Consider the following 16,442-nt stretch of genomic DNA (forward strand, 5'->3'; position numbering starts at 1 on the left):
TACAGCTCTGTCTAGAATACCTAATTCTTCTCTTGGTGAATGTCTTCACAAGTGATCCTTTGAAGAACTGGGCCTATTCTTGATCATTCTTGGTACCTGGGGTCTTGTGGTTCAGTGTGAATGCAGTTGATAGGGTGCTGATCAAACCCAGAATTATGGGAGGTCTACCAGGGCCACACCCAGGGGATCCTGCAATATTGGTGTTTTAATCTACCTAGCCTCTACCTAATTCTTCTTGAGGCCATATCGATCCGTTATGTTTTCCTTGGACTTTCTTCACTGAGTCTCATTCATTTCATCTATAGAATCCTTAAAAGGTCTATTGTGCCTCATTTTATAAGGTTTTATTAGACTTTCATCAAGGAATCAGGTTTGAGTTTCATCGGTTCTTTAAATGTGTTAGATTTTCATTACATTTCTTTCTTTTTGCTTACTTTCTCAGGAGTTGCTTCTGTCTTGACTTGATTGCTTCACTTACCACATTTCTTTTTGTAATATATGCATATAAGATTCATGATTATTCAACCCACTAATTAGCACTCTTAGAGTATATTTGTTCCATTACTACAATACCTAATTGTCCTTCCTTCCTGCCTGGCCCTCCATCCGGCGTCTGGAGATGTTCTGAGCGATTTTACAGCGGCCTTGTCATAATACAGGTGCATCATTCCCTCCTCCCCACCCCGGGTTTCCTTGGTACATTCATCTTAATAATCCTGGCAGAGGGAACACGGAGGGAGGCCTGAATTGTCTCTCAGCTGCATAATCACCAACATTCACAAATTATCCTCTTAGCATTTACTTACACACCAGAGGTGCAAAAAAATCTTTCTTCTCTATTTCCCAAATATCAACAAGAGCAATTCCCATCCCAGCTTTGATTTACATAAGCCTTTCTCTGAGCACTAATGCTGCCGGGTTTCAACCAGCTCAGCATTCTGGTTTCTGTTCGCCTTTGCTCACAGCAATGTCACCCTGTTTGGTGCAAACTGTGTTCTCCTTGACAGAAAAGACAGAATCAAGTGAGATTTCTTTCTTTTCTTTCTTTCTTTTGTTTTGAGGACAGCTGATGTCTCTCCTATGTTCTTTCTGTTCCCTTTGTGAGACTATGTGCTAAAGCAGTATGTATTTGGTCCTGAATTGCTTGGACAAAATGTATTTGGTTTTGAGTCTTCCGTCTTTGTGCTGCTCTTTTGCACAAGCTGATCAGCTGCTTCCTGTTTGAACAGATGCATTTAAACCCACATCTCTTTGATCATCTCCCTATGATACTGAGTTCCTCCATGCCTCGAGTCTCTCCATCTTTTTTTTCTTTTCTCTCTGTCTTTTTATGTCTAAAATGATGGAGTTTGGACTTGGAAGCTATCAGGCCTTCTCCAAACCTGAGTGCTGGCCTGTCCTGCTCTTGATTGGGCCCAGAAGGGCCCCAGAAGAGCTTTTGTATTGTGAGTCTCTGATCAAAGCTTGAAAGAAGCAAAGGGCAGAGAGGAAACTTAATTTCTTTTTCTTAAGATGGATAGAGATATAAAAGGGAGCTTCGGAGGCTGAGTGTGGATTTCCAGAAGAAAAGCAAAATGAAGTCCATCTTCTGGATGTGATAACTTCCTTCTTTATCTGTCAGATAACCTGGCTGGATTGCCCTTAGCTCCTGTTTAATCTATGGCCAACCCAAAATGAGGATTAAACTGTCTTTCCTTTCTGGTTCAAAGGCTAGATATGAAGGGGAAACTAAGATATGCTAAACACTTGTAATCCAGCAGGATTTATTAAAATCTTGAATTACTAGAGAGATTCTATTGTCCATTCTTCAACAAAGGAAAAATGATAAGATAGATTCTCTCTACACTGCTTTATCTTGTGTTATTAAAATGAAAGGTCCCTGGCTGTTTGAAAAATAAAACTGTATTGGCACTACAGACTTGGATTAGACAAACTATTTTGCCGGAGCCTAGAGCTGGTCTTATGCCAGGAAACTTCAGGGGTAGGGTCTCCTTGTATTTAGGCCAAGTCTTTTCCTTTTCATGTCACCCATATTTTGGTGGGTCTGTGCCAGTGGTCCTCAAACTGGCCCATGGGCCACATATTGTATTTGTATCTGTTTTGTTTCTTCATTGCAAAATAAGATATATGCAGTGTGCATAAGAATTCGTTCATAAGTTTTGTTTTTACTGTAGTCAGACCCTCCAATGTTCTGAGGGACAGTGAACTGGCCCCCTGTTTAAAAAGTTTGAGGACCCCTATGCAAACAATAATTGCCACTCTAATACTGTTTTTACTTTGCTCCTTTGACTCTAAACCTTAAACAAACAAAAAAAAAACGTACTTAAACTTTTGAGGTTAACAAACTAATTTGCATATGCATGGAAATGTAAAAAATACTATGCCTTCAATGTTTAAGGAGTTACACAAATATCATGGCTTTAAATTGCTTTGTGTACTACTAAGAAATGTTATAATGTACATCTGGAGACTTGAGGGACAAAGTAATTGTACATGGGTTCTGTTTTATTTCTTCTTAATGTTCCTTGACTATATGTTCAAAATTAAGGTGTCAGCAACGGGATTTCTTCTGAGAACTCTGTTTATTGGTGATTGTCCTTCCACAGTAACTTTACCTTGTCCTCTTCCTTTGCATTATTGTTCTCATAATTAAAAATAAAAAAAATAAAAAATAAATTGAAAGGTCCCTGGAACACTGTTTTGAACTGGGCCTTAGAACTTGGGCAATTCTCTGCTCCCTCACTCTCCTTGGAAAGTCTGGCTCTGATGCAAGCAAGGTGTGTTTGTTTTTGCTAGTCACACTGAGCCGGCCTCTGGGCCCATTATCTGCTCACTTTTCAGTATTTCACAAATAGAAATTTAAACACAATTTATTTCCATCATGGAGTTGCCTGATGAACAAATTGGATGATTGTTTAAGGTTGGTCTGTTGGTTAAACATTGCAAATGCTGCCCCACAGGCAGCATGAGCCTTGGCAAATCAAAATGACACAGTCATTTTCTCCCTACTTACTGGAAGGATTTTCAAGCCAGGAGGATTAGTTCTTTTGCCCAAGAGTAATCTCAGTGCTCTTTCTCAAGAATGTACAACCTAGCTGGTATGGAGTATTAGCATAGATAAAATGCATAAACACTAAAGCATGATTCTTTGGTGAGAAGGAGAAATGGAATTTCCCAAGTCATTCCTTTGATAATCAACCAATTAAGCTAAGTGATTCAATAATGCAAATCCTGGTGATGGGACTCTAGGGTCCCAGGATGATCTGACTCCAGGGTGCTCCCCACCAGGGACACATCTGGCAGTACTCAGGGGCCCACAAGTTATAGGGATGAAACTCAATGTCCTTGCTAGGCCAGAAATGCATCCCTGACCATAGAACTATCTTTCGGACTCTCTGATCTCACTCGGTGTGTTGAAGTTCACAGAGACTTTTTAGACCATGTCCTGAAAAATGCTCAGGCCTGAGAGAGAGAATTGAGTATAGCTCTAGGACCACTCCTGAAATGGGGGGGGAGGGAGGGAGGGAGGGAGGGAGGAAGGGAGGGAGGGAGGGAGAGGGAGAGAGAGAGAGAAAGAGAGAGAGAGAGAGAGAGAGAGAGAGAGAGAGAGAGAGAGGAGAGAGGAGAGAGAGAGAGACTTGTGATTATGTTGTAAGAGTCTGTGACGATTCATTTTTATGGAAAAATACTTGAGTATTCCAGGCCCCCAGAATAGTCTTCCAAATCATACTAAATCGAAACATTTCGCTTTCAAATAGCAGAAAGGACCTACAGTTGGCTAAGGCGTTTCAGTAATAAATATTTACTTTCTCACCTAACAAATCCAGAATAGGACCCAGGGACTGGCTTATTGAACAGTTATTTCCTCACCCCTTTCTGCCTCAGCATATTGACTAATGTTCTCAAATATTCTCATGTCCTCAGGTGGATCCCTTTGGGAACTGCAGGTGCTGCTCTATCTGGACTGCCATGTCCACCCTCAAATATGAATACAGTCCCTCCTTTCCAAAAAATCTACTATGAGGATTTGTTCTATTAGAGGTTCTATCTGTTAGGGTTTAGATTTAGTTTATCCAACACAGATTCTTTTCAACAAAATTCTCATTCTTACTTTTTATTTATTCATTCCCACAGTCAGTTAAGCAACTCTCTGCCTATAGGGGACACTCAGCTCTCCATAGCCCTCTTGATCCTCTACCAGGCTTTGTGATTATGGCATATTCCTCTCTTCTGTTTCCTTCTGCCCCTGTAGTATTTGCCCATGTGAATTTTGACCCTTCTCAGAGCCTCTTGCATCTAGCAATAGCCATTTGCTCAGTTGATTAACAAGGTTATGGTTTGGTTTGCAGGTCCGGACCATGAGCCTCGTCTCCCAAGATGGCGAACAGAATGGACTTATGGGGAGAGTGGATGAAGGTGTAGATGAATTTTTCACCAAGAAGGTGACCAAAATGGATTCCAAGTGAGTGCAAGGATTTTGAGGGATATTTTTTCTCCTAGTGTTTAATGAATTCATATGGTATACTCAGGCTATTTTACTATGTTTTATTATTATTATTATTATCATTCAACATGAGCTTAAACTATTCCGGACATTTGCGAAATGCATTCTGTCTACCAGCAACATCTCTGCCAGCTGGGAATTTGTGACAAATGCAAATTTGCCAACCTCTACCCCAGACAATTGAATTAGAAATTCAGCAAGTGGAACCTAGTGATCCGTATTATAATAAACTTCCTGGCATGCTCAAGTTCTGTACTACACCACAGCATGTGGCCTACTTTACATCACTGTTTTTTATTTAGGGCTCTATGACACTCTCCTGGATTTGCCTGTTCCAGTGCAGAGAGTTATTGATAGGTTGAATTACCTTATTTCCAAGTTCTGGTTCATTAGTAGTATTTTTTAAATTAGATCACCGTGACTTACACAGCTACAAAATTACTCATGATTGTTTTAGGCATCCAGTGTCTACTTTCATCCTCCAACATCTCCAAATTTCCTTCCACACTCTCCAGCCTGCCTCAATGGCAGACACTTTTACCCTCCACCATTGTCCCAGGGACTTTATTCATTATTAACATACTTGGAGCCTTACCTCGAAATCTAAGTGGCACAACTTCAATGATGTCAAAATGAAACAGAAACAGCCAAAGGTTTTCTGTGGTTGCCTCTAGTAGACATTCTGCCCACATTTTGTTACCGAGATGACCTTTCCTCAAAAGACAGTTTTATGGAACTCTTATGAAAAGTTTTGTACCTTCGAGCACTTCAGTCTTGTAGCATGATTTATGTCAAGCTAGTTAATCCCCAAGCAAAAGCCGATCCTTCTCCAAACACTCTCTAGGCATGGATTTGAGTCTGAAGTATTCTCTACCTTGAGATAACAATTTCAGCAGAAATGAACTTAAACTACACTGATAAGGCTGGAGTGGGCATGGATGGGTGTGGGCAGAGTGGACACGAGTCCATTCTCTAGACTGATGTGTCTTATCAGACCTCAGCAGAATGTGGAAGTGGAAGGAAGTTCCATTTCTAGACCCGGAACCATATCATTTATGGATAGTTATAAACCAGAGGACCTAATTCTTCATCTTCTTTGACACCAGCCTTAAGTACTTGGAAAAATTCTATTTATCCCCAACCTTTAAATAACCAACTAAAATGCCAATTATTGTTTAAAGCTCTCTCACCTACTCTCTCTCCCCCTACTAACCCCCCCCCCCCAATTAATTGCTATCTTGACTGCTGACTCGGCGTTTTTGTCTTCTTGCATCCTCTGCGCACACACACATCTGTTAGGGCTCATGCAATCATTTGGGAGTTGTTTTTCATTTTTGTTTTTTCGGTGCCAAAAATACGCATGAATAGTATCCTCCGAGTCAGATAACCAAGCTGTACCAGTCTAAACAGAATAAGGAAAATTTCTTTTAGTTTTTTGCAAAGACTAGGTTTTTTTTTTCTTTTTTCTTTTTTTTTTTAATAATTTTTATTGTGATCAAAGTGAATTACAAGTCTTTCACAGTAATATTTAAGGTACTAGGTTTTTTTTTCAACTTTTAACTTCAGTGTCTGGCTCAGTTATAATATATAATTCATCCTTTCTCACTCACAGTTGTATGAATATAGACAGTCTCTTATATATCGGTGTGCTAATATATTGTAGCTTCTTGATACTTCCTGGCTACTTCAAATGATAATTTGAATAATTATTTGACTCAGAGCTGATTAGACCTAAATAATTTTCTCTAGTCTTACTAGTAGCTTCTTTCTTTGTTTTGTTTTGGAGGGCAACCATGCCCAACAATGCACTGGGCTTACTCTCAGCTCAATGCTCAGGGATCACTTCCAACAGGTTTTGGGGACCATATGAACTCAGGTTGTCTGCTTGTAAGACAAATGTCTTGCTTGCTGTACTATCATTCCAACCCCTGCAAAGCTGCTTCTTTAATGGGTACTAAACGAAATAGAGCAATTTTTTTCTTTTTTTGGTTTGTTTTGGGACCAGACAAGGCAATGCTTAAGGGTTACTCCTAACTCTGCACTCAAAAAGCCTGCTGGGGCTTGGGTAACTATATGGGATTCTGGGAATCAAACCTGGGTTGTCCGCATGCAAGGCAAGTACCCATCTCTTGCTGTATTATATAGCTCTGGCCCCAAGTTGAGCAAATTTATAAGGAATAAGATGCATTTTCAAGAGATAGTATTATAGGATTCCATTCAAGTTTCAGGATACAAGTTGAACCACTTATATCAACTCTCCTCAAAATATAGTGAGCTTTACTAAAAACTGTGATTTGGTTTTGCTTTCTTTTGGACCATTAAATCAAAACATTATTTTCAGGGCTGGAGAGATAGTACAGCTGGTAGGCCATGTACCTTGCATGCAAGGTTTAATCCCTGGTACCACCTATGGTCCTCTGAGCCTCACCAGGAATGATACTTGAGTGCAGAGCCAGGAGTAAGCCTTGAGCACTGGTAGGCCCCAAAACAAACAAAAAAGAAAAAAAAAGCTCAATTGGCAACATGCCATCAAATGCAATGATAGCAGACTCATGTCCTCAAAGCATCCTTCCTTCATGTCTGCATGTCACAGGAAGGAGTTTTTTATAGGAAAATAACAGGGGTGAGTTGTAGACTTGTAAGTGCCAGACACCCCAAAAATACCTTCCTGGACTGGTTTCCTTAGACACATCGTCTTATCTACAAATCAGATAAAGACGAGACAAATGAGGAATACTGGCTTTATTCTTAAGGATTTTTTTTTTTTTTGGTGTATGTGTGTATTTAATTTTAAAACAGCATTTTGTGGGACTGGAGAGGTGGCACTAAAGGTAGTCTGCCTTGCAAGCACTAGCCTAGGACGAACCTCGGTTTGATTCCCCAGGCGTCCCATATGTCCCCCCAAGCCAGGGGCGATTTCTGAGCACATAGCCAGGAGTAACCCCTGAGCATCAAATGGGTGTGGCTTCCCCCAAAAGAAAAAAACAAAAACAGCATTTTGTCCCTTGGATGCAATCAACCCAGGTTTGATCTCCGGCATTCTTTATGATTCCCCAAGCCTGCCAGGAGTAATTTCTGAGCACAGGGCCAAACAAAACAAACAAACAAAAATCCAAGATTTCAAATAAACCTAGCATTTTGGGGGGTGTGAGTAGGGGGTTGGGTTGGGCCATTCCAGGAAGTGCTCAAGGCCTATTCTACACTGAGCTCAGGAGTGACATCGTGGGACCATGCGTGGTGCTGCAGATTCTAACCACGAATGGCCTCATGCAAGGCAAACTCCTTACTTACTCCTTATTTACTATTTCTCTGCTCCCTTTGTGAACCTTTTGAAAAATAAATAAAAAGCCCCTTATTTCTTGTCCTCCTTATTCTCTAAAAGTAACTTACTAATTTCTTTAGCCATGTATTTTTAAATTTTACTTCCATCTTCCTTTATAATATATTTGTTTGCTATTGTATGTTTTTCAGTTTTAAATGGTGCCCGGAGGATGATAATTTAACTATTGTACATTCCAAGTCTGCTTCCCACCAAGGACACATGTACTTTCTTCTCCGCATTATTTGTTGAGTGCTTCATTTCAATGAGATCAATATTTAGTGTTTACTTTATTATAACCAAGTAAATCCCCACAACTGGATTACACAGTATATTGGGATTACATTTCCTTGGAGCAGCTTTTTGGTTTTGTTTTTTTCTCTGGAGTTAGTAACAGTTCCATTTGCTTTCGATTATTCTGCCTGCCCATAAGTGAGTTGGGCTATAAATATCCAGTATGGGTATGAATCTTTTCTGTTTTCTCAAATCTTCATGATATTGTGAATTTTGATGAGCTTCAGGACTGGTCTCTTCTAAACCATATGGGAAATCACTAGCCTCTCACCCATTGTGTGGTATCCGAGATCCTTCCTTTCAGAACTTGACGACGTGTACTTTCTTGTTGCTACGTCTTCCTGTTCCATGATGTCACATGTACAAAGACATGTTCTCATTCTAGTTCCATGCTGGTCCTCTTCCCATTGGCCTGTCTCTATGGGTTCCCAGCACTACCCCAGTCCCACCATTTTTACACTGGTTTAGTGTCTCCATTATCTGATGCTCTTATGAAAAGCTGTCACTGGAGTTCTCTGGTCAGTGTCACACTGCTGCTATCCCTGGCTTGTGCTCCAACTGGGCACACTTATCTTTTTAGGGCTCCATCTTTGTGGGGGGGGTTGGGTTCTGTGGTTGAAGAAACCTGATGGTCTTTCTTCTCCCAAGCTTCATTCCCCTTGTTTCTAGAGATGTTGTTGGGCCTCTATGGGGGTGGGGAGGGGATGGGGGACACCCCTTTGTTTCTGGGTTTCCCCGTTGAAGCCTTAGGGGTTCGCTTCCTCATAACCAGGAAGCCCATTTTCATTCATAATTAATTTGTCTTCCAACATGGTTGCTTTCCCTTGTTCTCCCTGGTGGGGGTTCTGCCTTGATGATTGGTTTTTAGTCTCTTGCTGTGTTTCTAATGGGGGCTCATAGGTAGATGGTCTTCCATCCGCAACCAAGAAGCTGAGATCTCCATCCTGCATCTCAGTTCATAGGTTCACACTTGCTCCCCATCCACTCCCCCAGGCTGGAATATTCCCTTTCTAGAAGCTTCTCCCTCCCCTTCATTGTTTGATTTCCGCTTCCAAGGGATATGACACTTCAACAGGAATCTGACTGTGTGTTTGCACTGAGCTTCAAGTTTGGGGTGTCAGGCATTTACTGACACTGGAAGGATTTCTGGAGGGCATCCAGAAAATGATCTACATGAAATTCAGTGCTGTTACCCATACATTTAGGTCTTAATGCAACCAACACTTTGGAATTTCTTTCTTTGGAAGAGGGGGTTGGAATTTCTTGGGGTGGAGTGGAGTGGGGTTCTGGGCCATCTCAGTGGTGCTCAGAGGCCGCTCCTAGCTCAGTGCTCAGGGATGACCACTGGCTGTGCTAATGGCTTAATGGGTCAGTTGTGCATAAGCCATGCGCCTTACTGCTCTCTGGTCCCCTTGTTGGAATTTTCCATATGGAGAGACACTTAAAGAAAGCAGCCAACAGGCTGGAGAAATAAAATAGCAGAGCATTTGCCTTGCACACCACCCACTCAGGTTCAACCCCCGGTCCCACATGGTTTTTGAGCTTACCCTGAGTGATTTCTGAGTGCAGAGCTAGGAGTAACTCCTGAGCACAGCTGGGTATGGCCTCCAAACAAAATAAAACAAAAAAAGAAAACAGTAAACAGCTCCCTTTTGTGTCCCCAGACCTCCCACCACCTCCTCACTCTGCCTCTGTTTCCCCATCTAGGGATGTAATATTCTACCTTTCTTTCCTGCCCCCTAAGTGCCTGTGCCTCAAATCCACTTTAGAACGAGCCTTAGCAGGCTCTCCATGTGTCCAGGACCACACATACCTCTTTTGCACGAGTCCTGCTTGGCACCTAAATCTTGCACAGCCAACAGGTCTTTTTATTTGTTTCGTTTTTTGTTTGTTTTTGGCCCACACCCAGTGATCCTCAGGGGTTACTCCTGACTATGTGTTCAGAAATCACTCCTGGCTTGGGGGACCATATAGGACGCCAGAAATCGAACCCCGGTCCTCCCTCCATCCTAGGTCAGCCACATGCAAGACAAATGCCCTACTGCTGCACCAATGCTCCAGCCCCAGCCAACAGGTCTTTTGCTCTTTTGCCCCCTAGGAAATTGTCTACCAAAGGCTCCGAGACCCAAGAGTTGGGGGACGGGGGAGATGAGAAGAAAAAGCGAGATTCTCGAAAAAGTGGCTTCCTCAACTTGATCAAGTCCAGATCCAAGTCGGAGCGGCCCCCCACGGTCGTGATGCCCGAAGAACCCTCATCCCCAAAAGGGGTGGCCAGAAGCCCAGCTGCGGATACCCCGCGCAAGGAGGCCAAGCCGGCTGAGCGCAATGGCAGTTCTGAGCGGATAGAGGAGCCCAGGTCCCCTGATTTCCTGGACGACAGTCTCGGAGAAGAGGGGGGCAGAATGGAGCGCAATGACAGCAGGAACAGCCCCCAGGGAGGCCGGCGCTATGGGGTGCAAATGATGGGCAGTGGGCTGCTGGCGGAGATGAAGGCCAAGCAGGAGAGGCGAGCTGCGAGCGCCCAGAAGGTAAGGCACCCCAAATCCTGCAAGAGAGAAAAACAGCCTGTTGGGTGAGTTCCACCTTCCCAAGCCTGAAAACTCAATCTTCTAGACCCCAAACTGAAAAGAGTCATTGTCTCCTGGAGGCCTTCCTTCTCCAGAGATACTTGGGGTTCCAAGGTAGGATGTGGGCACAGGGGAGAGTTGAGGCCTTTGTTCTTCTTGTCCCTGACCTGGGCATCCCAAAGGGGCAGACTGTGTCTTTTGATTCCTCCTGAGAACCCATTGGCGGCCACTGAAGACCAGAGATCAACAGGCAGATAAAATACTGAAACTGGGGCCAGAGACATAATAGAAAGATGGGTCTGCTTTGCACACGGCCAACCTAGATTCATCCCCAAAATCCCATATAATTCCCCCAAGTCTCATCAGGAATAATACCTGAGCACACCTAATGTATGGCCCAAAATCCAAAAAAAATATTGAAACTGAATTTTAATGACTTGAGGATAAAACAACTGTAATTCCTTTTTTTGTTCTGTTTTTGAGGGGGGTCACATTAAGTGGTACTCAGGGTTTACTCCTGGCTCTGCACTCAGGAATCACTGATGGTGCTCAGGGGACCATACAGAATGTTGGGGATTGAACCTGGGCCAGCTGTGTGCAAGTCAGGTGCCCTCTCTACTCACTGTACTATTTTTTGGTCCAGTCCCAGCCTATTATTTTCTTGTTTCCTGTATCAAACCTGAATGCCTTGCCATAGTCAAGATTTCCAAGTTCAAAGAAAGGAAATCTTGGGTGTAGCCTGTTAGGTTAGAATTGAACACGTGATCACTGAGATTTGTTATCTGTCTGAATCAGTTTATGAGTTGGTTTTTTCAGCCTCTTTATAAATTGAAAGTTATATTGGGGAGCGGAGAGGGTGCTTTCCTTACAGATTGGCCAACCTCAACCTCAGTTTGGTATCCCTGGTATCCCATATGGTCCTCCAAGCACCACCGGAAGTGATTCCTGAGTATAGAGCCAGGAATAACCCTGAGCCACCCTCCTTCACTCCATAAAGAAAAGAAATTGAAGCTATAGAGCACACAAGTTTCCTAAAGCTATTTGCAAGATTGAATATCCTCTTTGTGGTCGTGACAATCCTACACCCATGTCCAACCCATGTCTAACCAAGCTCTTGGTGTCTTCCACAAACCTGGGCTCTTCTGTTTCCAATGTGTGACCCTCCAAAGAAAGAGACAGTGTTCATGTTCTTTCGTCACAATAAAATATTCACCCCTACAGAGCCTTGGAGTTTAGAAAGAGCCAGGTAGGGAGCACTGTTCCAGTGTTTTCAGCCCACCCTGCATCGCACCTGCTTTTCCAGCCTTTCGGCACAGTTCTCCCATCACACCTGGTAACTCCCACCACATCTGACAGCTGCAGATTCCATACTTCGAGCTCATTGATCCCTAGAGAAGAGTTTGGAAGATCTATCTATCCCCCAGTTTTGTGCTTATTCACTAAAGGAAGCATGATGTAGCCCCACAAGTCAGGATTTTGATGAGACACATCCTGGGTGAGTCAGACACCCCAGGAAATGTTTTAAACTTTAATCAATTTGATAGAATTTCTTTTACAACAATGAACATGCACTTTTCCCTAATGAGCTGTTTATTTTATCACTCTTTGCAGTGGTGAACAGTTGCTTTTTGGTAGAGATGAAAAGTGCTCGAAGGATTTTTCCATGTGCTTCCTTGTCAATGTATAAAATTGGCTTCAAGGAACAAAATTCTAAAAGTTCAGTCATTTATTTTTTTAATGTAGTCACAACTCTCAGGTGTGATCTGCTAGCGCCATCTAGTGTGTATGTAAAGTAGTAGAATGATTCAACAGAAACATTAAAATAATCAGAAAAAATTCCCCCCACATTGGTTTTAGCCTAATTTCCCTAGAATCCTGGAGCTGTTTTTTTTTTTTTTTTTATCAAGTTAGCAACATAAAGAATTAGTAATATTCAATATCCCAATGATTAAAAAATAAGCATTTGCTGTCTTCACTCTGCTCTTAACTAATTCTCTTTATATGGTTTATATCAATATGTGTATTAAAAGGGAAATAACTGGGGCCGAAGTGATAGCACAGTGACAGAGTGTTTCCTTTGCATGTGGCTGACCCAGGACGAACCCAGGTTCGATTCCCAGCATCCCATATGGTCCCTCAGGCCTGCCAGGAGCAATTTCTTAGCACAGAGCCAGGAGTAACCCCTGAATGCTGCCAGGTGTGAGTCAAAGGCAAAATAAATAGATAGATAGATAGATAGATAGATAGATAGATAGATAGATAGATAGATAGATAGATAGATAGATAGATAGATAGATAGATAGATAGCTAAAAATAAACCACTCAAGTCTGCACTGAGTCTTTTGGGAACCAGCCTTCTTTTGGGTAAAGCCAGAGAGGAGGATGTCCCTGAGAGGTCAGGCAGTCACTGTGAACCTGGAAACAACCTTTATTTGCTGTCATGCTGCAACGAACTTTGTTCCTTTTCTTCCACATTAAATCTATGTTTTAAGAAGTACCGATTTGCCTTTCAGAAGCTTGGGAACGATACAGTCTCCATGGATCCTTTCAGCCTGGCCCAGAACACGGAGCGGTTGGATGGAGGCGGGGCAGGTAAGTCAAACATAAGCGCCTTCATTCCAGGAGTTCTGGGTGATAGTTGGTCCAGGATCAGGGATGGACTCTGTGTCTCATGCTCTTGCCTTTCACCTGTGAGACCTCAGATCTTCATCTGCCAGAGTGTCCCCTGAGAATTCCCTACTATCCGGGGATGCCTGGATGAGCCCCTCTACAGTTTCCCAAAAGGGTGACAGGAATTGAACCCAGGTCACCTGTGTTCAAGACAAGTGCCTGTACTATTTCTCTGGCCCCCAAATTAAATTTATTTACATTTTTTATCATTAGACTTTGGGCTTTTATCTTTTTTTTTTTTTTTGGTTTTTCGGTCACACCCGGCAGCAGCACTCAGAAGTTACTCCTGGCTCTGCACTCAGAAATCGCTCCTGGCAGGCTCGGGGAGCATATGGGATGCCAGGATTTGAACCACCATCATCCTAAATATGCTGCATGCAAGGCTGAAGCCCTACCACTGTGCTGTCTCTTTGGCCCCAAGGGCTTTTATCCTTTGTGGGTTTTTTGTTTTGTTTTTTGCTTTTGCTTTTGTTTACTTTTTTTTTTTTTTTTTTGAATTGCACCTTGGTGTTCTTCAATGACTCTCCTGACTCTGCTTAGAGAGGTTGAGATTGGAGGTGCTTAGGGGACCAGGGGTGCCGGGTATCAAACCTGGGCCTCCTATATGCAGAGCATGTGCCTATTGGGCTTCCTCTCTGGCCCCCAAAGCTTTTGAAAGTGGCCTGTTGGCTGATGTAGCAGTCGTTGGGCACCAGCTCCTCCTCTCTCCCAGCCTATTTCCTTCTACCTGTGACTTAGTCAACTTTTGCTCTTTGTACCCATTTATACTCCAGTGCCCAAACTGCATGCAGGGCTTCCAGAGAGCCGCTTTGGTTCGGGGACACCAGAGAAGAACGCCAAAGCTGAGCCCAGAGTGGAGGCGGGCTGCAGGTCCCGGAACACCTCCGCCACCCCCACCAGCCCCAAGCCCCTGCTGCAGTCACCCAAGCCCAGCCTGGCAGCCCGGCCCAGCATCCCACAGAAGCCGAGAAGCTCCTCGAGGCCGGGTAAGTGCTGCTAGGGTGGACACCACCACCAGGCAACTGGTGGAGACTGCACAGAGGGCTCAGGAAGGTTGACTGTTCAGTGCCACCAGGAATTTGTCCAAGGCGGCCTTGGTGACAGACTGAGGGTTTCTGGGATCTCTGGGCCTGCCAACTTCAGGGAAGACAGGTCAGGGTCGTGCGTTGTGAGATGATGTATATATGTTGTGATACATGTGTGTATATTGAGGTGATGTGTGTTGCGAGGTGATGCATGTGTTGGGTGATATTTGTGTTGCCAGGTGATGTGCATATGTTGTGAGGTGGTGCATCAATGTTGTGGAACAATCTTGCAAATGGTCATGCCCAGTCTAAGTGTCACTTTCTGGACTCTCCGAGATGTTCAAATCCTCCTCCATGAGCTCCAGCGTCAGGATGAGCCCACGGCTAGGAAGTTCCTGGGCCTCTGCCTGCACCCCTGAAATATGTGGGGCCTGAAACTGGCCATGAGCACTGAATCATCAACACCCGGCTACACTGAACATCTGTCTGTTCTCTCCCACTGCTTTGGGGCTCAGACTGCCCTGTTGCATGGTTGTGATGAGGCGGTTTGGCCTTCAGAGCCTGAACTATTTCCTCTCAGGCTCTTTCTCTTTACTAATTTCTTCAGAGGAACAAGGGGACACAAATCCTGCTAAGAGAGTTTCGGCCCGGCCCTTCTCTGGCCTACAGGCACCAAAGGCCTCAGTTTCTCCTCCTTTCACCTGTTGGTGGCAGTAGGTTCCAGACACATTCAAAAGTTGACTGTCATGGCCAGAGAGATAGCACAGAAGTAGGGCATTTGCCTTGCATGCAGTCATCCTGGGAGGAACCTGGTTTAATTCCCAGCAACCAATATGGTCCCCTAGCCTGACAAGGGAAATTTCTGAGTGCAGAGCCAGGAGTAACCCCTAAGCACTGCTGGGTGTGGCCCAACAACCAACCAACCGATCAATCAATAAATAAAGTAAAAAAAAGTTGACTGACTAATTGACTAATAGAATGACCCCTATAGCTTGTCTCCTACTTTTTCCCATAAAACTTTAGACAGAAGCTCCCAGACTCATTGGCTCCCTTATCAAGAAAAGCAACAATAACCTAAAGCATTCAGTGAAAATTTGCCCTCTTAAAGGAAAAAAATAAACAGAAATATGGATTATTACAGGGTCCCAAGGGTAGGACTGTGCCATCCTTTGGGAAAGGACTGCTTTAGACAAACAAGGATAGAGATATGTCACCTAATTATACTTTGCATGTCACCCAAATAGTCCTTACATCCCTAACTCTTCAGGCCCTGTTCTAACTAATGTAAGGAGAAGGCTCAAGTAGTAGACAATTAGGATCTTTGGGGGGGAGGGGGCTCAATCTGTGTGGGAGGCATGCACCTACCTTCTACATAAATTTCTAGAGGATCTTTTCTGTGCCTACTCCTCTGTCTTTCACAGGTAAAGACAAGGGATAATAAACATATATTTTTTTTCTTTTCAGCCACACCCATTTGATGCTCAGGAGTTACTCCTGGCTAAGTGCTCAGAAATTGCCCCTGGCTTGGGGGGACCATATGGGACGCCGGGGGATCGAACCGTGGTCCTTCCTTGGCTAGCGCTTGCAAGGCAGACACCTTACCTCTAGCGCCACCTCACCAGCCCCAACATTATATATTTTAACAAAAATTTCCATGCTTGAAGCAGAAGGAACATTTTGTTTACCAACTGTCTATTTTCAAACATCAGTTCATTGAGATTTTGAGTCTGCAGGCTAAATTCCCACCTTTTGAATTTCAACACAATTAAGATTTGAACATTACTTTTCAGTCTTAATTCTCTCTCATTTTTTTGATGATATTTTATAGAGCAGAAGCACAAAAAATATTTGGGGCCCATCAAATACTACACTGCTACTTAAAGGTCAACGTGTCAATTCTCTTTTTTTGGAGTATTGATTTTGGGTCAACCTCTAGTTTACTCAGGGACTACTCAGGGCTCTGTACTTAGGAGTGTCCCCTGTGGGTGGGTACTCAAGGCATCATATATGGTGCCCTGGAAGAGCCACTTCAGTCACAGAACTCTGTGCTGTCTCTTCAGCCC

At 43.4% G+C, this 16,442-nt stretch overlaps 1 protein-coding gene across 2 annotated transcripts in view; it reads left to right on the forward strand.

Annotated features, from left to right (window-relative positions):
- The window catches only part of CARMIL1 (capping protein regulator and myosin 1 linker 1), a 343,844-nt gene that overhangs the window by 314,824 nt on the left and 12,578 nt on the right, over positions 1-16,442 (forward strand). The window contains exons 32-35 of one of the 2 annotated variants that reach the window (XM_049764942.1): positions 4,350-4,462; positions 10,216-10,645; positions 13,198-13,276; positions 14,128-14,340. In XM_049764942.1, the coding sequence (XP_049620899.1) occupies positions 4,350-4,462; positions 10,216-10,645; positions 13,198-13,276; positions 14,128-14,340 (835 nt within the window). The remainder of the gene's footprint in view (positions 1-4,349; positions 4,463-10,215; positions 10,646-13,197; positions 13,277-14,127; positions 14,341-16,442) is intronic. The other variant, XM_049764943.1, reaches the window with a different exon arrangement.

This window comes from Suncus etruscus, chromosome 18 (genome assembly GCF_024139225.1).
Source record: "Suncus etruscus isolate mSunEtr1 chromosome 18, mSunEtr1.pri.cur, whole genome shotgun sequence".
NCBI classification, from domain to species: domain Eukaryota; kingdom Metazoa; phylum Chordata; class Mammalia; order Eulipotyphla; family Soricidae; genus Suncus; species Suncus etruscus.